This window comes from Melanerpes formicivorus, unplaced genomic scaffold, assembly GCF_026170545.1.
Source record: "Melanerpes formicivorus ecotype bairdi unplaced genomic scaffold, bMelFor1.0.p_v2 SCAF_4, whole genome shotgun sequence".
Taxonomy (NCBI): Eukaryota; Metazoa; Chordata; class Aves; order Piciformes; family Picidae; genus Melanerpes; species Melanerpes formicivorus.
Window position 1 is genome coordinate 25,510,990 of NW_027142356.1, and position 22,537 is coordinate 25,533,526.

General features: G+C 48.7%; 1 protein-coding gene across 8 annotated transcripts in view; it reads left to right on the forward strand.

Moving 5' to 3' along the window:
- Positions 1-22,537, forward strand: part of EPHA5 (EPH receptor A5) — a 210,182-nt gene that overhangs the window by 161,871 nt on the left and 25,774 nt on the right. For 5 of the 8 annotated variants that reach the window (XM_068137385.1, XM_068137381.1, XM_068137382.1 and 2 more), the window contains 6 exons: positions 4,336-4,404; positions 11,969-12,036; positions 14,553-14,678; positions 15,759-15,944; positions 20,404-20,465; positions 22,088-22,297. In XM_068137385.1, the coding sequence (XP_067993486.1) occupies positions 4,336-4,404; positions 11,969-12,036; positions 14,553-14,678; positions 15,759-15,944; positions 20,404-20,465; positions 22,088-22,297 (721 nt within the window). The remainder of the gene's footprint in view (positions 1-4,335; positions 4,405-11,968; positions 12,037-14,552; positions 14,679-15,758; positions 15,945-20,403; positions 20,466-22,087; positions 22,298-22,537) is intronic. The other 3 variants (XM_068137383.1, XM_068137384.1, XM_068137388.1) reach the window with 1 other exon arrangement.

Below are 22,537 nucleotides of genomic sequence, written 5' to 3' on the forward strand. Positions count from 1 at the left end.
CTGAGATAACCAAAAGCAGTGGAGTTGGTCTAGCTAAGAAGCAGGGCACTGCCAGCAGACAGGAAGGTCCAGGAGATGCTGCTGAAGATCCAAGCTCCTCTGCATTGCCTCTGGCCGTCTGCAGCCCTTTCACTGAATCACAGAATGGCAGGGGTTAGAAAGGACCTCTGGAGATCATCTAGTCCGACAGAGGTATGCCTAAATCAGGTTGCAGAGGACTATGTTCAGGTGGGCTTTCTTTGAGCCAGGGCTCAAAGCAGAACTCACATCTCATTTCAAGCCAGCTTGGCTTGAAAGATGTTCTTGAACATCTCTCCTGTGGAGAAAGACTGAGAGACCTGGGACTGTTTAGCTGGGAGAAGAGAAGGCTGAGAGGGGATCTGCTCAACGTTTACAAACATCTGAAGGGTGGGTGCCGAGAAGAAGGGGCCAGGCTCTTTTTAATGTGATAGGACAAGGGGCAAAGGAGGTTCCACCTCCAGATCAGGAGAAACTTCTTTACAGTGAGGGTGCTGGAGCCCTGAAGCAGGCTGTCCAGAGAGATTGTGGAGTCTCCTTCTCTGGACGCTTTCAAGACTGGATGCATCCCTGTGTGACCTGCCCTGCTTTGGTGGCAAGGATTAGACTGGGTGATCTCCAGAGGTCCCTTCCAACCCCTGCCATTCTCTGATGTTCTGAGGTTTACCTGCCTAATCAAGCCATCCTTTTAAGAAGCAGTGCTGAATATTCCTTTGTCCTAAGTGTTCAGACCAAGTATTCCATTCCTTTCTCTCTCCAAGTGTTCCTGGGACTGGAAAGTGAATATGGTTGTCTGCTGATTCAGTTAAGTTTGTTTCTAAGAGCTTTGAATTTCCCCTAATGTTCCAGCTTGGGGTATTTTGAACAGCATTATGTGATGGGCATGCAAGGGCATGGCTGCATTGGGGCAGATTTCATTTGCACTATCAAGGGAGCAAGCAAGATCTGAGAGGCAACATCATTGCTCTCTACAAGTCCTTGAAAGGAGGTTGCAGTGAGATGGGGATTGGTCTCTCTAGTATTAGGTGATAGAAGGAGTGGAAATGGCCTGACATTGTGCCAGGGGAGGGTTAGGTTGGAGATTAAGAAAAATTCCTTTGCTGCAAGAGTGGTCAGGCATTGGAACAGGCTGCCCAGGGAGGTGCTCGAGTGACCATCCCTGAGGGTGTTCGAGAAACTTTGTGGGCATGGCACTTTGGGACATGGTTTAATGGCCATGGTGGTGTTGGGTTGATGGTTGGCCTTGATGATCTTAGAAGTCTTTTCTAACCCAAAAAATTCTGTGATTCTATGCAGGGAACTGATTTGATCTTGAAGCAGACCAGTTGCTGGTGAGGTGCTTAAAGACTCTGCTGTAGAAAACAAGAAGCTCTATTTATTGTAAGGAAGTGGTTTGGTGTCAGGTTAATTGACCTGCTGTTTCCAAAGCCTTTGCTATGCATGATGGGCAATGTAGGAAGGTCTGGTGGCAACAACTGTTAGGAAATTTCTTGGGGAAAAGGGCCTCAGAGCTAAAATGTAAGCAGAGCACTTGGAGCAACAGGGATCTTCTGGAGATGTAACAGTTCCCTGCACACAAATCCTGCAAGTGTAAACCCCCAAAATGGGAAAATTCTTCCCAAATCTATAATGCTTGGGTTCCCTTTCTGTGCTTTTGGGGTTTGGACCTCCAAGGTTAAATTGAATGGCTGGAATTATAGAGTCATTTTATTTGGGAAAGAGCTTTGAGATCATCCAGTCCAACCATTCTGCAGTTCTGCCAGGTCTGATGCTAAACCATGGCCCTCAGCACTACATCTCTGCCTCATTGAAACATCTCAAGGGATGGTGATTCAATCACCTCTCTGGACAGCCTGTTCCAGTCTTTGAGAACGTTTTCACTTAAGAGGCTTCTTCTCACAGCCAATCTAAACCTCTCCTAGTGCAACGTGAGGCCATTTCCTCTCCTAACACTCCAACCTCCTCTTAGGAAGTTGGAGACCTCATTGCCCTCTACCCTCAGGCTCCTCTTCTCCATACTAAAGACCCCCAGTTCCTCACCAGCCCTGTTCTCCAGACCTTTCACCAGCTTCATTGCCCTTCTCTGGACCTGCTCCAGTCCCTCAATGTCCTTCTTGTAGTGAGGAGCCCAAAGCTGAACTCAGGACTCAAGGCATGGCCTCACCAGTGCTGAGTGCAGGGGCACCACTGATCCAGGCCAGAATATTCCTGTTCTTCTTGGCCACCTGGGCACACCCTGGCTCATCTTTAGCCAGCTGCTGAAAGTCCTCCAGGTCCTCCATTACTGAGCAGCTTTGCAGCTGCTCTGTCCCAAGTCTGATCATTCATGGGGTTGTTGTAACCCATGTGCATGACCCAGCACTTGGTCTTGTTTGATCTCATCCTAGTGGCCTTGTTCCATTGATCCAGCCTGTCCAGATCCCTCTGCAGAGCCTTCCTACCCTCCAGCAGATCGACACAGCCACCCAGCTTAGTGTCACCTGCAAACTCACTGAGGGTGCCTCAATCCCCTCACCCAGAGCATTGCTAAAGACCCGAAAGAGAACTGGCCCTAGCACTGAGCTCTGGGGAGTAAAGCAGAGGCTTAGTGAAGACTGAGCTGCTTCAGTTGGACTGCACCAAATGGGACATGATGAAAACACAAAACATTGTTAATTATGTTAAAAGAACATAAAGAAAAATTGGCATCCGTGTTTAGCAAGTGTTAGCAAGTTGTTTTGCTGGTGGGAAAGGAGCTTATGGAGACATTCTTCATGGGTTCTAATTTAAGTAAGAACATAATCCAAGCTGTAATTCTGGAGATCATTGCATGCCTGAAGTTATTTCACATCAAGAATTTCAGGCAGTGCAGTTGCAGAATGTTAATTTTCTCTAAATAGGCTGTTCTATTATTATTTTTGTTGGTAAGGATGACAGGCTATGATGATCTGAGAAGAAATGATGAGTGAGATCTGAAGCTGACTTTGACTGGAGTATGTCTGCATTGTTGGGCCCCTTCTAGATGGTCCTGAAGTTCTTCCCTGTTGTTTCTTCTGCACTGTGTTCTTTTTCAGGGTGACTTAAGCTGCAGATTTGATAACGTTAAAATTGTCCATGTAAGTTCTCTGACAAGGAGGAAGGGTGGTTACTGAGGTACAGACAGCTTGCAGGTGAACCCCGTCCCTGATTAGACTAATCATAGAATAGGTTGGGTTGGAAGGGGCCTCCAAAGCTCATCCAGTCCAAGTCCCCTTCAGTCAGCAGGGACATCCTCCACTGGATCAGGTTGCTCAGAGCCTGATGATGATTATCTCCAGGGATGGGGCCTCAAGCACCTCCCTGGGAAACCTGTTGCAGTGTCCCAGCATCCTCATGGTGCAGATCATCTTCCTAACATCCAATCTAAATCTGCTCTTCCCTCATTTCAAACCTCTGCAGCCTTCACCATTGAGCTGTGCAGACACTCAGTGCCACATTTTGAGTTCATTTAGGCTGAATATTCTCCCATGACTCCTAAAGTCCTGCTTCTGCAGATGTGCAGTGAATGTGCAGGGCTTCACTGATGCAAGGAGACCCAGAAACAGATGGGGGAGTTGGATACATGCACAAGGGTCTGCAAAGGCCTGGCTTGCCTTCAGCCAGTGCTTTTATTTTGATTGAAAGGAAATCGTAACTGTACCACACACAAACTGTTATCAAACTCTGCCAAAGCTGCTGCTAAACCATGGCCCTCAGCACCACATCTCTGCAACTCTGAAACTCCTCAAGGGATGGGGATTCAACCACCTCCCTGTTGAGAGCCCTTTCAGTTGAGAAGTTTCTTCTAATGTCCAACCTAAATCTCCCCTGGTGCAACATGGTTGATTGCTTTGCAAGACCAGGATCTGTATGCTCTCCCCAGGGTGCTTATTTATAGATTCATAGGAAGGTTTAGGTTGGAAGATCATCTAGTTCTAACCGTCCTGCCATGGACACCTTCCACTGGACCAGGCTGCTCAACGTCTCATCCAACCTGGCCTTGAACATCTCCAAAGGTAGCACATGCCATGAAATTCTTGCAGCTCAGGGTGTTAAGGTACAAGAAAATAATTGCAGTAGATTCATAGAATCACAGAATGGTTTGGGTTGGAAGGGACCTTGAAGATCATCTGGTTCTAACCTCCCTGCCATGGGCAGGGACACCTTCCACCAGGTGCTCAAGGCCTCAGCCAACCTGGCTTTAGGAGTAAGAAATAAGTAAGAAGGAAGAAGTGGATATAAAAATGTTGAAATGTGCTTGCACCTTGCCAGGGCAGTGGGATTATTCCTTATCCTGGGCCTTTTTGTTCTACTTTTCAGTTGCTGCGATCATGGCTGTGGGTGGGTTTCTTCTTCTCTGCGTGCTGTTGCCTATCCGAGCCTTACATGGTCAGTGTTCCCACCTGTGCTGGCACCTACTTTTGTGTCCTTCCTCCGTGTTTTCTGTGCACAGTCTGCCTCCCCCTCCCTTGCTTGGCTTGGAGATTGACCTCTCCTCCAAGCTTGTCTATCTCAACACGGGGAGATAGCATGACCCAAAGCAGAGTTTGTCTCCAGCAAAAGCAGGAGTCCCAGGGGCAAAACCCAGCCCTGCCGTGCTGTGCAGTGATCCATGCAGACACCACCCCAGCCATGTCATGGTGTCAAAACATCAAGCCTGCTGAACACCTCATCAGACTCTGTTTCTTGTCTCCAAAAGGGGCTGGGAGGGGGCATCTGTCCCTAGGAAGGACCTGTGAGTGGCAGGGTGTCTGGTGGCATGTGAGCTGCATGTCAGTGAAATGAGCTGTGTCATCGCCATACATCCCCATGTGTGACACACCAGGCAATGACACCATGCTGATTGCCAATGATATGCTCCATCAGCAGTGGACATATCTCTGTGGGCCTCAAGAGCTGTACAGCCATGCTGCATGCTGCCCTATTCTGCCACCACCTGGGTTGCCTCACCAGATACTGCTCTCTGGTGTACTCCCCTCTCTTTCTAACTAACCTAAGGAAGGGTCATTCTCAGGTCTGTTGGGTTGACTGAACACCAGCTGAGTTGCTGCTGGAAGGGAAGGTGGTTCATCTGTAATATGTGCAGACAGAGATCTTCCTAGGGCTCCTAGGAGACTTATGAAATCACCACCCTGTTCAGATGGCTGCTTGAGACTCTCGGAGCACTGAGACGTTGTTGTTAAACTGGGAAGGTTTTGAGGCATAGCCTGGCACAAGGTGTGAAACTCCTCTGCAATGATATCTGGGGGATGCTGAGGCTTTGCATAGTGGTAGCTGGGCCACAGTGCAGTTCCTGGCTGTGAGACAAGAGCAGTCACCAAGACTGACCGCTCTGGGGTCCTCTAGTGCTGGATTTTTGCTCTGATAGAAGCCCCCAGGCCCTAAAGCAGAAGGCTTTTGGTTTTCTTCCTGCTGGAGCATTTTAAGATTGATTTTCGTAGAATCCTAGAATGGTTTCGGTTGGAAGGGACCTCCAAAGGTCATCCAGTGCAACCCTCTGCAGTCAGCAGGAGATCAGGTTGCACAGAGCCTTGTCCAGCCTCACCTTGATTATCTCCATTTTGGTGACGTAAGAGTGCTTAAAAGCAAAGTGTTGGGCTGCAGGATGTTCTTCAGGTATGTGAGCCATCAGTTCATCAATGAGTGCACTAAAAGAAAGCTTCCTGGTGCTTCTGTTCTGCCTGTGCCACCAGTGCACAAGCAATCCCTTACTGGGAGTCACTCTTCAAATATCCTCAGCCAGGCTCCCAACCAGAGAGTGGCCACAATAGAAAATGCTTCTCAGAGGACACAAGGGATGCACTGGATGGCTACAGAAGTGAGAGGTGTGTAGGGTAAACTTGGCTGATCTGGCAAACACCCTCTGCAAGTGTCCTCCTGAGCTGTGAGAGACAAATGGGGCAGCAAGCAGGGAGGGGGATGTGAGAAAAGTGACTTTGAAGCATGGCCACCATCAGCTGTGCTGTGGGAAGGCATGACAAGCTCTTTAGAGAGATTTATGGAGATCACTTCAGGGGGAGCTTCCTGCAGGAGGGGGAAGTGCTTTCTTGTTTAAATTATTTTTAATTGTTCTGGAGGTAGTTTAGGAAAGCAGGGAGTCATGCAGAGCCAAGGCAGGGGAAGACTAAAGGCTAAAAATACCTCCAATGGAACTGGGAAACTTCCTTTGTAAGGTGTCCAAATTCATCAGAGGTCAAAGGCAAGGTCACACCATGTGGAGTGGGACAGCAAGGGACTGGGAAAGCATCTGAGAAGACAGTGAGCCTGCAACCCTTGGAAGGAAGCCTGCCCTGCTTCCCCTGGGGCCAGCTGTCTAGTGTATCTCTTACTGAGCTGGAGATCTTAGCTTCTCATCTCAAGAACTTTTACAGCTCTTTTGATCTCTTTCTCTAGGTTATAAGGTTTGGAGAGCAAACAGAAGATCTAAGGTCTCCCTGGAGCCTTCTCTTCTCCAGGCTGAACAGCCCCACTTCCTTCAGCCTGTCTTCATAGGATAGGCTTTCCAGCCCCCTGATCATCTTTGTGGCCTCCTCTGGACCCACTCCAGCAGGTCCATGTCTCTCTTGTGTTGTAAGTCCCCTGACTGTGTCCTGCCTAGGTTGTGACCAGAGTGGTGGCCTCAATTAGGGAGATGGAAACTCCTTCCCTTGGGCACTCTGTGGGTTTTGGGGATGCCTTGTGCGGCCAAGAGACCACACCCCACCCACCAAGGGCACTGCAAGGCACAGGGTCAGCCACAAAGATCTCCATGGTCCATGGGGAGTGAGCTGCTTCTTTTGCCTCATTTTCTGAAGGGTTTTTCTTCATGAATTGCTTTCTGCCATGCCAGGCAACCCACATCTCTTTCCCAGCTGGATTCTTCATCTTCCCACCTGTCCTTTGTATATTTTATAAAGCTATATAGGGATCATTTTACAACTTCACTTTTATAATCTGCCCCATCAATATTTTACCAGCTGCCTGCCAATCTGCAAGTAGTTGTTAAATAAGACATGATGCCTTAAGAGTGTTTAATGGCATCTATTTTTTTCCTTCTCTTGATGCTTCTGTTGGAAGAGGTGTGCAAGGAAGAGATCTACCTTCTAGATACAGAGTCACAGAATGGTAGGGGTTGGAAGAGACCTCCAGAGATCATCCAGCCCAACCTCCCTGCTAGAGTGGGAGCACCCAGGGCAGGTCACACAGGAACACATCCAGGTGGATTTTGAATATCTTCAGAGAAGGAGACTCCACAACCTCTCTGGATAGCCTGCTCCAGGGATCTGTCACCCTCACAGTGCAAAAGTTTGTCCTTGTGTTCATGTGGAACCTCCTCTGCTCCAGCTTGCACCCATTGTCCCTTGTCCTATGATTGGACATCATTGAGCAGAGCCTGGCTCCATCCTCCCAATGCTGCTCTTCACATCTTTATAAACATGAATGAGGTCATCCCTCAGGCTCCTCTGCTCCAAACTGAAGAGCCCCAGCTCCCTCAGCCTTTTCTCACAAGGGAGAAATTGGGACTGATCCATACCAGGAGTAAAAGAGTTGAGATTCAGGTGTGCTGCTGCTGAATTAACTCACTGGCTGAGTGTCTCCAGCTCAGTGGGAGATGAAGTGAACATCAGGATATTTATGCTGCTGATGATACAGAAAAGAGAGGAGAAATCTATGGCTTGTGAAATGACAATGGACTGGAGGAGAACTCTTCCATCAGGAGGCTTCTGACTCACAGCTTTTCCACCGAATAGAAAGAGCAAATGCACTGACAGAACTGGATGATTTCACAAAGCAGTGGGAGCTATTTCTTCCTCCAAGATGTCTTACAAAGCCACAATATTTAGATCATTTTATCTCCCAGGAAGGTTTCTGTATTGAGTCAGGGCTGTTAACCTGGAATTGCAGATTTTTGTGGGATGTAGAAGAGAATCATAGAATGCGCTGGGTAGGAAGGGACCTCCAGAGGTCCTCTTGTCCGATACCCCTGCAATAAACAGGGACATCCCCAACTGGATCAGGTTGCTCAGAGCCCCATCAAGCCTGACTTAGAATGTCTCCAGGAACGGGGCCTCCACCATCTCCCTGGGCAGCCTCTTGCACTGCTCCACCACCTTCATGGTAAAGAACTCCTTCCTGATGTCCATCCTCAATCTTCCCTGCTCCAGTTTCAGGCCATTGCCCTTCATCCTCTCCCTACAACCCATTCTAAACAGGCCCTCTCCAGCTCTCCTGTGGGTCCCCTTCAGGTACTAGAAGGCTGTTCGAAGGTCTCCCTGGAGCCTTTTCTTCTGCAGTCTGAACAGCCCTAACTCTGTCTTCGTAGAAGAGGTGCTTCAACCCTCTGCTCATTATTGTGGCCCTCCTCTGGACCTGCTCCTTAAGTGTACTTTGGGAAGAAAGGAGAAAGAACTGCTTGTGTGTGTTGAAGCATCAGAAGATCAAGAAAGGAAGAAGTGTGGTTTGGTTCCAGTCATTATGTATGTGGCTGGTTTCTCTGGGCACCTTAAGGCAGTGAGTGTGCAAAGGGCACAACTGGTTGCAAGAGGCAAGGATTCACAGCAAGCTTTGCTGCTGACACCACCTGTGGTTTGACAGTTGAAGTCCACTAGCTGTCATTTCACTGTGGCTTGTCTCATCTAGGCTTTGTTTAATGATGCTTTGGGGCTCCCAGATCCTGGTGTTGTCTGCTGATGTGAGGTGGTGCTGCATGTGGTTAGCATGTTTGAGAGAGGGGTGACAGCTGGTGCCAAAGGGTTTGCACAGGCTTCTTGAGTGTGCCTGCCTTTGGCAGAAGGATGAATTCAAACCTCTCTGTGCCTCAAGCCCAGACAATGACTGCTGCAGGAAACTGCTGTGACTTTGGACAACTTGCAGCAGAAAAAACCACCATGGAACTGCCAGAAGTGCAAACTGGTGCTGATGCTCATACATCTATCTGATATGCCTACCAAGGGGTGGGAGGGCAGTGTGATAAAGAAAGAGAAAGATACATTTTCCCCCAAGCATGGCAAATGCCAAAGTGTGCCTTGCAAAGAGTCTTTCTCTCAAGCTTTCTGTGGACACAGTGCTTAGTGTTTGAGTGAATTAGGCAGGAGCTCATCTCAGTGTGTGTGGGGGAGCTTACTATGCTGCTAGGGCAAAGCAGGAAACAGGCAGATAACTGAGCCACGTCTTTGGGCACCTTGCTGCCACCTATGTGGGTTTCACATTTGAGGTGTGGTGGTCCTAGCTTAGTTGTTGCTTCTATCAAGCCCTGAATGGACAACCTAGCTGTTTATCAAGTGCAACCCATTTATCTCCCTGCCTGTCCCCCCACACTGCCTGTCAACCCTCCCCACCTTGTCTTCTGCACCTTGTCTCGGTCCATTCTCCTGCACTTGCACAACCTTTGCAGTCTGCTTTTTTTCCTCCTCTCCTCTTGGCACAGGTCACACCTTCTCCCCAAGGTAAGCTTCCATTCCTGTTCCCCTTCCTCACAGCAGCCCTGGGAGCTCTTCTTTGCTCTTCCCCTCCTCACCCCTCTGGTGGCCAGCTCTGCTGAGGCCAGCTCAGCAGCAGAGTGTCCACCCCATTGCATTGGGGCGTTTGTTTGTGCTCGTGAGTGTTTCACAATCTGAGTGCCAAAATCCTCTAGCCAAAAGGCTGCTTGGCCCCTTGCATGCAGGCAGACAGCAGTTCCCTCTAATAGGGCTTCACGCTGAGGGCATGTTTCATGCAGATGCCTGTTAGTGCCTCCTCCTAACTGCAGTTTTGTTTCTGCTAATTGTGCGCTGTGCCTTGCTGCGACTGAGACTGGAGTGCTCACCCCACCCCCATCTCAAAGGTCGTGGGCAAGGAAAAGAGAAGACTCCCAAGTTTCTCAGCTTTTAGTGGCTTCAGCAACCCAGGCAACCCAGGGCTTTCTTTGAGGTGTGCTGGCTGCTGATCCCACTGTGCACTGGCTGCCTTGCAAGTGTCTCTTGCAGTGTTTGCACTCTACCAAGCAGTGTCTCTCTGTCTCAAGTCCATGCAGTTAGCTTGAAGGGGGAGCCAGTTCCTGTATCCACTTATTGTAGACTGTTGTAGAATCAGAATGGCTTGGTTTAGCAGGGGCCTTAAAGATCATCTAGTTCTAACCCACACCTCCTACTAGACCATGTTGTTCAAGGCCCTGTCCAACCTGGCTCTGAACACTTCCAGGCTTGGAAATTCCACAACTTCTCTGCACAACCTTTCCTGTGCCTTACCACCCTCATGGTGAAGAATTTCTTCCAAAGGTCTAATCTCAATCAAGCTTCTTCCAGTTTGAAGCCATTGCCTCTCGTCCCGTCACTCCATGACTTTGCAAAAAGTCCCTCTCCAGCTATTCTGGAGGCCCCTTGGACAGACTGACATATACATGTGCCTCCTGTATACCTCACCCCATATTTGTCTATGTGTCTGTGTGTGAACCTAGCAGTTTTCTTTGCCTGTGCAGTCACCCTGTTACTTCTTACATCATTGTGTAAGGGAAGCTGGATTAGGAAGTGCCTCTAGAGCAGCTAGTTAATGGAAGGTTGGAAGGGATCTTCAAGATCATCTAGTTCCAACCTCCGGCCATGGACAGGGACACCTTCCATTAAATCAGGTTGCTCAAGCCCTCATCCAACCTGGCCTTAAACACCTCCAAGGAGGAATCACCTAGAAAAATAGAGACAAGAGTGAGAGACAAGTCAGGGAAGAGCAGCCCAAGACCACTAGGAGGATGCCCTGGGGCAGATGTAACTCCTACATCTGTGGTTGCAATTCCATGGTAGGCTTCAGGAGGATTCTTGAACTCTGTGGTTGCTGAGCAGAGGGGATTGCAGTTAAGGTAGCTCCCCTGTGTAAAGACAGGAGGTGTGCAGGAAACCCCACCAGAGCCAGGGATGCACAGAAGAGACCCTTGAAGGCAGCAGGTTTGGGGGTCTTATAAGCCATTATTTAGCATGTGTGTAATGTGTAAGTCATGGAATCTTTAGGGTTGGAAAAGACCTCTATGATCATCAAGTCCAGCTGTCCAGCACTACCATGGCCATTAAACCATATCCCAAAGTGCCATGTCCACAACATGATTTCTTGAACACCTCCAGGGCTGGTGACCAGGGATGGTGCCCTGCTCCCTGGCAGCCTGTTCCAATGCCTGGCCACTCTTGCAGCAAAGAAACTTTTCCTAATCTCCAACTTGAACCTCCCCTGGCACATTTTCAGGCCCTTTTCTCCTTCTATCACCTGAGACTAGGGAGAAGAGATCAGCTCTCACCTGGCTCCAACCTTCTTTCAAGAAGCTGTAGAGACCAATGCCATCTCTTCCCCCCCTCAGGCTCCTCTTCTCCAGGTTAAACACTCCCAGTTCCCTCATCTGCTCCTCACCAGCCTTGTTCTCCAGACCCACCACCATCTTCCCTGCCCTTCTCAGGACCTGCTCCAGCCCCTAGATGTCTACCTTGTAGTGAGGGCCCCAAAACTGAACCCAGGACTCAAGGTGTGGCCTGGTGCTTACCCAAGACTGTTTCTAAAGTATCCCAATGTAAAGTCCTGTGCAAATGCCCAGTGGATGAAGGGGAGCATGCAATCCATACAACAGTGCCTGCAAAAGCTCTGTGGCCCAGGAGGCCTTGCTTCTGCCTTTCCAACCTTCCATCCCATTCCCCTTCCATCATCCTTCCTGTCCTTGCTTTATTCTTTTTGTTCTTAGTGACTGCTGAATTAGCTCTGTGGGAGAGTGGAGTTGTTGAGCAGCATCTGTGGGATTTGGTGGCACAAGGCCAATTGCAACTCAGTTGGGCCTTAAGCCCCAAATCCCCTTACGGACATTGCAAGTGGCTTGATGAGCTAAAAGTGGGACAGCGGCGACAGAGCCACTGGGGAGGGTGGCTTCGTGGCTGCTCTGGGGCTGTGTGTGACTGGAAGGGAAGAGCAGGGCTTCTGCCCCAGCAGAGACACAAACACCCCTCTGGATTTTCTCTTGTTCCAGGCGATGTGGCTATAGCAAGGCCAAGCAAGATCCAGAAGAAGAAAAGATGCATTTTCATAATGGCCACAGTGAGTAAAGATCCAGCGTGGTGGGGTGGTTTTGGCTCCCTGTGGTAATGAGAAATACAACTGAGAGGAGGTTTAATACATAAATAAATAAATGTGTGTTGCTTTGCTGCTAATTCCCAAAAGAATTGTTTGTTCTGTCATTCAAAAGTGTCCAGCTGCCCCTGCTCTAAGCCCGATGGAGAACTGAGCCTTGGACCAGCCCTCCTTTGTCAGCAGCTCTCCACACCTATATGCTTGGAGCAGATCTCTCTAGTGAGCCATTGGGTTCTGTTCCTCTGCTTTGCTGTGTGATCCAAAGTGCCATCAATTTTGCCTGGATGGCCACAAAGACTCTATGTTTTCCTGTCCAGAATACACATTGGAAATCCTTGCTCCACTCCAGCCAGCTTTGAGGACCGAGCTCACAGCTCTACTTTGTCTTGGATATCTCTGCAGAAGTGTGAAGAATACTCCCCAGAAAGCTTTCAGAAATGTTGTGTTAATGCCCTCATAGACATAAAACCCTCTGCAAGGGTGTTAGAAAATCCATCTTATGGTCACTACCAGTCTTCCAGTACATCCAGAGCCACTGATTGAAAAGCCTGCCTTCATTAAGTGCTGTGAGATCTGGGGATGGGTAGCAGTCAGGTGCCTTTTGAATAATGAAATGGTTGTAGTTGGAAAAGACTTTTAAAATCATCTAGTCCAACTAGTCTCTGACTCTACCAAGGCCCTCAGCATCACATCTCTACCTCTCTGAAACACCTGAAGGGACAGGAATTCAACCACCTCTCTCAGCAGCCCGTGCCTTCCAGTCAAGAAGCTTCTTCTAAGATCCAACCTGAACCTTACCTGGTGCAATTTGAGGCCATTTCCTCTCCTTCTTCACTGGTTCCTAGGGAAATGGGACCAAAACTGCCCTGACTCCAACCTCCTTTCAGGGAGTTGTAGAGAGCAATGAGGTTTCCCCTCAGGCTCCTCTTCTCCAGACTAAACAACCCCAGTTCCCTCAGCTGCTTCTTACCAGCCCTGTTCTCCAGACACTTCACCAGCTTCATTACCCTTCTCTGGACCTGCTCCAGCACCTCAATGTTCTTATAGTGAGGCCCCCACAACTGACCCCAGGACTCAAGTTGTGACCTCCCCAGTGCTGAGTATAGGGGAACAATCACTTCCCTGGTTCTGCTAGTTGCACTATTGCTAATCCAGTCCAGGATGGAAAGGGGTGGAGAAAGCAAACACATCTTCAGTGACACTGAAATTTCCATTACTGCAGTGTAATGAAGGCAGCAGGAAGCAAATCAATTAAGAGACATTGTAATGTCCCTGTCTCGTTAGACTGATGAGCAGTTCTTGCTGGGAGTAGCCTTAATCATTGTCAAAACAAACTTAGAACAGGGATAATGAAAATACTTTTTCCTCTCTCAAGTCCTGGAGGCAAAGCCTAGTGTTATATATTTCCACTGATACAACCCACAGGCTTTGTGCTCCAAAGGTTCATGGATTGCATCAGATTGGAAGGGACTCTCAAAGGGCATCTTGTCCAACCCCCCTGCACTCAGCAGGGACACCTCCAACTAGAGCAGGCTGACCAGGGATATATTCAGTCTGATCTTGAATGTCTCCAGGGATGGGACCTCAATCACATCCCTGGGCAACCTGTTGCAGTATTTCATCACTCTCATTGTAAAGAGCTTCCTCCTGATATCCACCCTAAATCTCCCCTGATCCAGTTTCAAACCATTACCCCTCGTCCTATCACCACAGGCCCTTCTAAACAGTCCCACCCCAGCCTTCCAGTAGGTCCCATTCAGATACTGAAATGTAGCCCTGAAGTCTCCCCAGAGTTCATTTACATCTCAGTAGCTGGTTCTGCAATAATGTGGCTGAGTGATTATCTGATGCAGGACTGCTAGGGTATAATTTATTGCAGCTCTCCATCACCCTCCTTCCCCCCGCCCATCCAGCTTGACTTGTAAACTATTCTTTTAACATTTGGCTTTTTGTGCTTTGCCTCCTGCTGTACCCTTTTCAGATCTGGAAAGAAATCCTTTTGCACAACCTGTAATCAGTCACTGAATGGTAGGGGTTGGAAGGGACTTCCAAGGATCATCTAGTTCAACCCCCCTGCCAGAGCAGGATGACCCAGGGCAGGTCACATAGGAACACATCCAGAGGGGTCCTGAAAGTCTCCAGAGAAGGAGACTCCACAAGCTCTCTGGGCAGCCTGCTCCAGGGCTCCAGCACCCTCCCTGTGAAGAAGTTTCTCCTGATGTTGAAGTGAAAGAAGACCCTGGCCCAGCCCATAAGGTAGCACCAAGAGGGTTTTCAGTTTCCTTGTTTGCTTTCCTGAATACAATGGCTGGTGTCACAGAAACTAAATGTCATAGTCCAAGGACACTCCTCGTTTGCTCCCACCAGACTGGCTTTCCCTGCTGCTGTGTTTCCCAGCAAAGTGGAGTGCATGGGACAGGACCATGTGCTGCCCATCTTCTCTCATGCCACATGCCTGTAACTGTCTTCATTTGTGTTTGCAGTTAAGCTGCCAGGAGTGAGGACCTATATCGATCCCCACACCTATGAGGACCCTAACCAAGCTGTCCATGAGTTTGCGAAGGAGATTGAAGCATCGTGCATCACCATTGAGAGAGTTATTGGAGCTGGTATGGAAATGCAGCCCATCAGCATGGGGTGTTGGCTTTCCTAACACTTCAGGGCTGTGAGATGTTTGTGCTGTTAGGTAACCTTCAAGGGATAGAACTGTGCAAGCCATAGATTCATGGAATGGTTTAGGTTGGAGGCGACATTGAAGATCATCCAGATCCAACCCTGCTGCCATGGGCAGGGACACCTTCCCCTAGACCAGGTTGCCCAAGGCCTTGTCCAGCCTGGCCTTGAACACATCCACAACCTCCCTGGGCAACCTGTTCCAGGGTCTCACCACCCTCACTGTGAAGAATTTCTTTCTAATATCCAGTCTAAATTATGTAATCCTAGAATCACAGGATGGTTGGGATTGGAAGGCACCTCCAAAGGTCATGCAGTCCAATCCCCCTGCAGTCACAAGGAGCATACTCCACCAGATCAGGTTGTTCAGAGCCTTGTCCAGCCTCACCTTGAACATCTCCAAGGATGGGGCCTAAACTACTTCCCTGGCACCCTGCTGAAGTGTTCCAGTACACTCGTAGTGCAGAACTTGTTCCTAACATCTAATCTAAATCTGCTCTTCCCTCATTTCAAACCTCTGCCCCTCGTCCTGTCACTGCAGGCCTTTGGAAACAGCCCCTCTGCAGCCTTCTTGTAGGTGATGTGCCAGAACTTGTTCTTCCAGTAGACAAAAACATGAAATGAGTAAGCAGTCCTATGGAATCTAGAGCAGAGCTCTTTGAATCTGGGAAAATTACGCTTTCCTCCTACTTTCTTGTGCTTAGGAATTGCTTAGCTTGTTGTAGGCTGGTTGTTTGAGATGGTTCACAGATTGCATTGGGTTGGAATGAACCCTTAAAGGTCATCTTGTCCAACACCCCTGCAGTCAGCTGAGGTGCCTCCACCCAGATCAGGCTGCCCAGGGCCATATCAATCTGATTTTGTGATGTTCAGCTTTCCCCATGCATCAATGTGGGACAGCCCTGTGTGCTTTTGGTCACCTACCTCTAGGGGCTGGGCTGCACTCTGTAGGTGACTGTGTGCAACGTGTGCCTTTGAGGTGCTGTCATCTCCTGCTCTCTCATTTTTCTCTGCAGGTGAATTTGGAGAGGTCTGCAGTGGGCGGCTGAAGCTGCAGGGGAAGCGTGAGTTCCCTGTGGCTATCAAAACCCTGAAGGTGGGCTACACAGAGAAACAAAGGAGAGATTTCTTGGGAGAGGCAAGCATCATGGGGCAGTTTGACCACCCCAACATCATCCACCTGGAAGGTGTCGTCACAAAAAGTAGGTACAAGCTGCTGTGGACTGCTGACCTTGGGTGATGGGAGAATTGGTTAGGGGAGGAAGACTTGGGGAATGAGACCATGAGACATTTATGCTGTGAGAGTTACAGAATCATAGAGTGCTCTGGGTTGGAAGCAACCCCCAAAAGTCATCTAGTCCAACCTCCTCTGCAGTAAGAAGGGGCATCCTCAACTAGATCAGGTTGCCCTGTTGAGTCTTACCTTGAACATCTCCAGTTGGGGCTCAGACTATGAGGGTTGGGGGTGTTCAGCATGGAGAAGAGAAAGCTCCAGGGAGACCTTGAAGCCGCCTTCCAGTACTTGAAGGGGGCCTACAAGAAAGCTGGCGAGGGATAATTTACAAAGGCTTGTAGTGACAGGACAAGAGGTAGTGGCTTTGGGCTGGGAGAGGCGAGATTTAGACTGGAGATTAGGAAGGAAGAGTTTGCTCAGGAAGGTTGTGGATGCCTCCTTCCTGGAAGTGTTCAAGGCCAAGTTGGAAGAGGCCTCTAGCAACCTGGTCTAGTGGGAGGTGCCCCTGCCCATGGCAGGGGTTTGGAACTGGATGACCTTCAAGGTTCCTTCCAACCCAAACCATTCTATGAAACAACCTTTATGACTCTTAAACTCTGCTGCTGTCTTGAAGTCTTGTTTAGCTTCTTCCCTTCAGTGTTTTAGTCACCAACCTCCTGTAGTTTCACATCTTTAGGGCAAAATGTGCTTGCTGAATCATAATTCTACTTTGGAAGTAAATTAAGCTGAATTCAATTAGGCCATTTTTAATTCTGAAGGAGAAGATGCGCGCTGGGGCTTCATATCATTTAACTACCCTACTTCAAAGGCACACCTCAGTTAATTTAGATTAATTGTCTTCATTGTCCCTGTTCAGACAAGCCCTTGGCTATTTCTGCTTTACAAAGGTAAGGACACTTCTGTCTTCATAGACTCATAGGATAGTTTTTGTCTGGAAAAGCCCTTCCAGATCATCCAGTCTGACCATTCTCTAACTCTGCCGAGGCTGGTGCTAGGCCATGGCCCTCAGCACCACATCTCTGCCTCTTTGAAATACCTCCAGGGATGGAGAGTCAACCACCTCCCTGGGCAGCCTGTTCCAGGCTTTGAGAACCCTTTCAGAGAAAGGAGCTTTTTTTCCTTCCCTTATTGCCAGACCCCCAAGGCTGTCACATCCCCCTTGGTTACACTGATAAGCATTCACGTTGCATTGGCACATTGATATGAATGACATCTACACATGTTTTATGGCCCTGTGATGCCAGCAGGAGGAAGTCCTGCTGACTGGGAGAATCAACCCAGTGCTTCAGAAGACCTAAGGTTTCCTTTTAATTTACTTTGCTGAAAGCTGCTCTATTGGTGTCTTTATTTCCATGTTCTTGGATAGGGGGCTAATTTATTTCACAATGGCTGCCAGCCTGCAGCAGCTGGATAATGAAACACAAGTGCCAGAAATGTGGTTTGCCTTTCAGAGAATCACAGAATGGTTTGGGTTGGAAGGGATGTCAAGGATCATCTAAACTCTCTGCCATGGGCAGGGACATCTTCCCTCATTTTCCCTCCCCTCCCTTCCCGCAATGAAAAGCAGGACTCTGAAGGGGGTTCCCCACCATGGTGGGATAATGAGATGCCAGTGTTGCTGCAGCACTGCCTTGAAGTGTCAGAGATAAGGGGCCCTGTGCTACAGAGGAGGTTTAGTGGTTATTAACAAAAAAAAAATCAAAGGAAAAAAGCTATATACCTGGGATTTCCTTTCCCTGCCTATCCACTGACATGCCAGGGGAGGGTTAGGTTGGAGATTAGGAAAGATTTTCTTCCTACAAGAGTTGTCAGGCATTGGAACAGGCTGCCCAGGGAGGTGGTGGTGGAGTCACCATCCTGGGAGGTGTTCAAGAAACATGTGCCCATGGCACTTGGGAACATGGTTTAATGGCTGTGGTGGTGTTGGGTTGATGGTTGGACTCAATGATCTTGGAGCTCTTTTCCAAGCCAAACAATTCTATGATTCTGTGTGTGCTAACCTACATTGATGTTACCTGAACTCCTTTTTCCTGCATACAGCCCATGTTGTGTGCAAACAGATGGTTTACTTTATTTAGAATAAACCAGGTTGGAAGAGGCCTTCAAGATCATCGTGTCCAACCCATCAACCAATCCAACCCACCCAAACAGCTAACCCATGGCACCAAGCACCCCATCAAATCTCCTCCTGAACACCTCCAATGATGGTGACTCTACCACCTCCCCAGACAGCCCATTCCAATGGGCAATCACTCTCTCTGTATAGAACTTCTTCCTAACATCCAACCTAAACCTCCCCTGGCACAGCCTGAGACTGTGTCCTCTTGTTCTGGTACTGGCTGCCTGGGAGAAGAGACCAACATCTGCCTGTCTACAACCTCCCTTCAGGTAGTTTTAGGGAGGTTGTCATCCTTAAAGATGGGGCTTACTATTTTCTCTAGGACTCAGTGCTGTATTTCCTGTCCCCAAGGTGCATGTCTCCTATCAAAAGCAACACTTGTGGCAAGCTTTGGCGCTGGTGGTAGCTATGATACTTAAGCGCAGGAGCAGTGCAGGTCCCTCTCACTGCAAAGGTAGTGTCTGCACAGCAAGCAGTGTGTTGATTGGCAAGTTTACAATTATCTTCATAATGTAGGCAATTAAGCAGTAAATTAGGTGAATAGTTAAGATAAGGGGAAAGTGGGCAGATGAAGATCAATCCAAATGGCAGCACATGTGCCAAGCTGAGGAGCAGTTACCCCCACATGCGCGTTCCACCACGTGGCAGCTCTCGTCGATCCTGTCTACAAAAGACATGGATAGTGCTCCTCACAAATAATTGACAGCTCCTCTTCTGTCGGTGCTTGGTGCCAGCTCATGGAAATTGCTTTAAATAAAGAATAATTTGCATGTTGTTCTAAGATTTGATTGAATTTGCAAGGGCTGGAGCGCACCGTGTTAATTATTGCTGTGTCACTGTGGCAAGCTAGCGAGAAATTAGATCTAAAACCCCACCAAAAACTCCATATAATTGCCACCAAAATGAGTCAGGCATGAAAATTAATCAAATGTATTTGGAAAAAAAAAAACCATGATTATCCCTGTCAACAATAGGAGACCAGGTCTTCTCCTGAGAACTTTTTTTAGACTTCCACCTGATGCTCATCCCACATTTACCATACCTTTGTACTGTGATATGGCTCTCAGCACCACATCTCTGCCTCTCTTTGAAGCACCTCCAGGGATGAGGGGTTCAATCACCTCTCTGGGCACCCTCTTTCAGTCTTTGAGAACCCTTTAAGTTAAGAATTTCTTTCTAATATCCAAACTAAATCTTCCCTCATGCAACTTGAGCGTACTTACTTTCCTCTTATCACCTGGTACTAGGGAGGAGAGGCTAACCCCTACCTCTTGTAGAGAGTGAGAAGGTCTCCCAACAGCCTTCTTTTCTCCAGGCTGAACAACTCCTTTTCTTCCTTCCAGATGTTCTTACAGGGGTAGTCTCATGGGATTACTTGAATTACAAGGGACATAATCCCATCCTTTCCTGGTCTTGGTTTTGATGTCTACCACTGAGGCATGTATTTAAGATCACCTCAGTTGCTCCTGTTCATAGCTTCATAGGCTCATAGAATGGTTTAGGTTGGAAGGGACCTAGAAGATCATCTAGTTCCAACCCCCATGCCATGGACAGGGACTCTTTCCACTAAATGTCATTGCTCAAGGCTTTGTCCAGCCTGGCCTTGAACACCTACAGGGAGGGGGGCATCCACAATTTCCCTGGACAACCTGTTCCAGTACTCCACCACTCTCATGGTGCAGAACTCATTCCTAACATCCAATCTAAATCTCCTCTTCTGTCATTTCAAATCGTTGTTCCTCATCCTGTCACTGTAGGCCTTTGGGAGCAGTCCCTTTGCAACCTTCATGTCGCCCCCTTCAGGTACTGGAAGGCTGCCATTAGGCCTTCCCGGAGCTTTCTCCTCTCCAAGCTGAACATCCCCAGCTCCCTCACGCTGTCCTCATATTAGAGGTGCTCCAACCCCCTGATCATTTTCATGGCCCTCCTCTGGACCCACTCCATAAGGTCCATGTCCTCCCTGTGTTGAAGGCTCCAGAGGTGGACACAGCACTCCAGGTGAGGTCTTAACAGAGCAGAGAGGTTGCCTGGGTTCAACTTGCAATCTCTTCCTCAAACACCACCTAAACACTCTCAGGCTTGGAACCCTGCCCATAATACAGGATTACTTTTTCATCTCCTCCCCCTCAATTTCCCTCTGTCTATTTTGGCAAAACCCATGGTCATCTTCTGGGACAGCAGCATCTTGGAGTATGTGTCCTCTTCCTGGGCTGCTTCTTGCCATTCAGATGCAGTATGAAGAGACTTGTTTATTGCTCATGGGTTTGATGTAAATAGCTAACAAACTTGTGCACTTTTCCTCTTCCAGGCAAACCAGTAATGATAGTGACTGAGTACATGGAGAACGGCTCTCTGGATACATTTTTAAAGGTAACACTCAGATCCCTCTGCCAGGGGACCTTGGTTACACTTCGGAGTTCTTTGCACTGCTTAACGTCAATGAAAATGGTTGCTGGGTTCAGCTCCAGCTGTTGATGCTGTCTGGAGGCAGGAGTAGCTCAGCTGTCTGATCTGTGTTTGTACAGCGTCATGAGGGACCTGGTGCATGCACTGAGCAGGACCTGGTGTGTGCACTGAGCAGGACCTGGTGTGTGCACTGGTACAAAGAGATAAGAGTAAATTGGAGAAGATGATGGTTCTTTCAGAAGGCAATCTGGAGCATGAAAATGATTAACTGAACCTGCAAAATCTGGTGTGTCTCAAGAACATACCCACATTGATCATGGCAAACAGCAGACTTGTCAGAGTCTTTCCAGGAAACCTAAGTGAAGGGAGAAAAAGGGAAGTGGTTAGAAATCATAGAACCATAGAATCACTTTGGTTGGGAAAGACCTTTCAGATCATCCAGTCCAACCATTCTCTAACTCTACCAAGGCTGGTGCTAGACCATGGCCCTCAGCACCACATCTCTGCCTCGTTGAAACACCTTTAGGGATGGGGGAATTCAACCACCTCCCTGGGCAGCCTGTTCTAGGCTTTGAGAAACCTTTCAGTCAAGAGGTTTATTCCAATATGCAGCCTAAACCTCCCTTGGCATAATTTCAGTTGATTTCTTCTCCGATCAGCTGATGCTAGGGAGAAGAGACCAAACCCCACCTCACTGCAACCTCCTTTCAGGGAGCTGTGGAGACCGGTGAGGTCTCCTCTCAGCCTCCTCTTCTCCAGACTAAACACCCCCAATCCCCTCAGCTGCTGCTCACTAGCCCTGTTCTCCAGACCCTTCACCAGATTTGTTGCCCTTCTATGGACCTGCTCCAGCATCTCAATGCCCTTCTTGTGGCGAGGCCAGGTCTCAGGGTGTGACATCACCAGCGCTGAGTACAGGGGCACAATCATTTCCCTGGTCCTGCTGGTCACACTAATGCAGTATGACAGCATGGAAAAGAACCTCTGCTACCAATATTGACATGTAGACCTCTGCAGGAAGGGTTTAGGAGGAAATTCTTTCCAGTGAGTGTGGTGCGATGCTGGAACAGGTTGCTCAGAGAGGTTGTGGATGTCCCCTTGTGAGAGGTGTTCAAGACCAGGTTGGATGAGGCCTTGAGCAGCCTGGTCTAGTGAAAGGTGTCCCTGCCCATGACAGGGGAGTTGGAACTGGATGATCTTGAAGGTCCTTTCCAATTTAAACCATTCTATGAATCAATGATTTCTACACAACTTGGTGCCATGCAGTTAGGTGACTCAGAGCCATCCCACCCCAATCTCTTTATAGAGATGCCTCCAGGTGTTGAGCCCCAGGCACATAGCTCAGTCACCAGTAGAACACAGCTCACTCCTTGATCTCCAGTAGCGTATTTCCTTAGCCTTCTCTCTTGAGATCCTCATCCAAGCAGCGAAACTCTGCAAAGCTTCACAGCCAGAGCAGGAGGGTAATGAATGATTAATGTCCCTGGTTTCCTTACCTGGAGACTTGCCTTTGCACTTGGATTCCTGCAGAGGCAGTGCTGCTGGTGCCGAGTCCCTGCTGATGAAATGCCTGCTTCCCTCCGCAGAAGAACGACGGACAGTTCACGGTCATCCAGCTGGTGGGGATGCTGCGAGGCATCGCGTCGGGAATGAAGTACCTGTCCGACATGGGCTACGTGCACAGGGACCTGGCTGCCAGGAATATCCTCATCAACAGCAACTTAGTCTGCAAGGTGTCAGACTTCGGCCTCTCCAGAGTGCTAGAAGATGACCCCGAAGCGGCCTACACAACCAGGGTGAGTTCTGAGCTTGTTGAGCTGACAGAGCTCAAGAAATCCATATTCCCTCCTACATTTCGGTATTCAGACTCCCTAGCAAAGAGACTTCTGCAAGTCCAGAACCTATAAACATTGCACAAAGGGAGTTAGCAGTTAGCCATTGTCACATTCATTTTGCCAGTGGTGGTAACTTTGGGGTGGGGGTGGCCAAATAAGACTGAATTTAACTAGCAACTTCTATGTTCAGAGAATCATAGA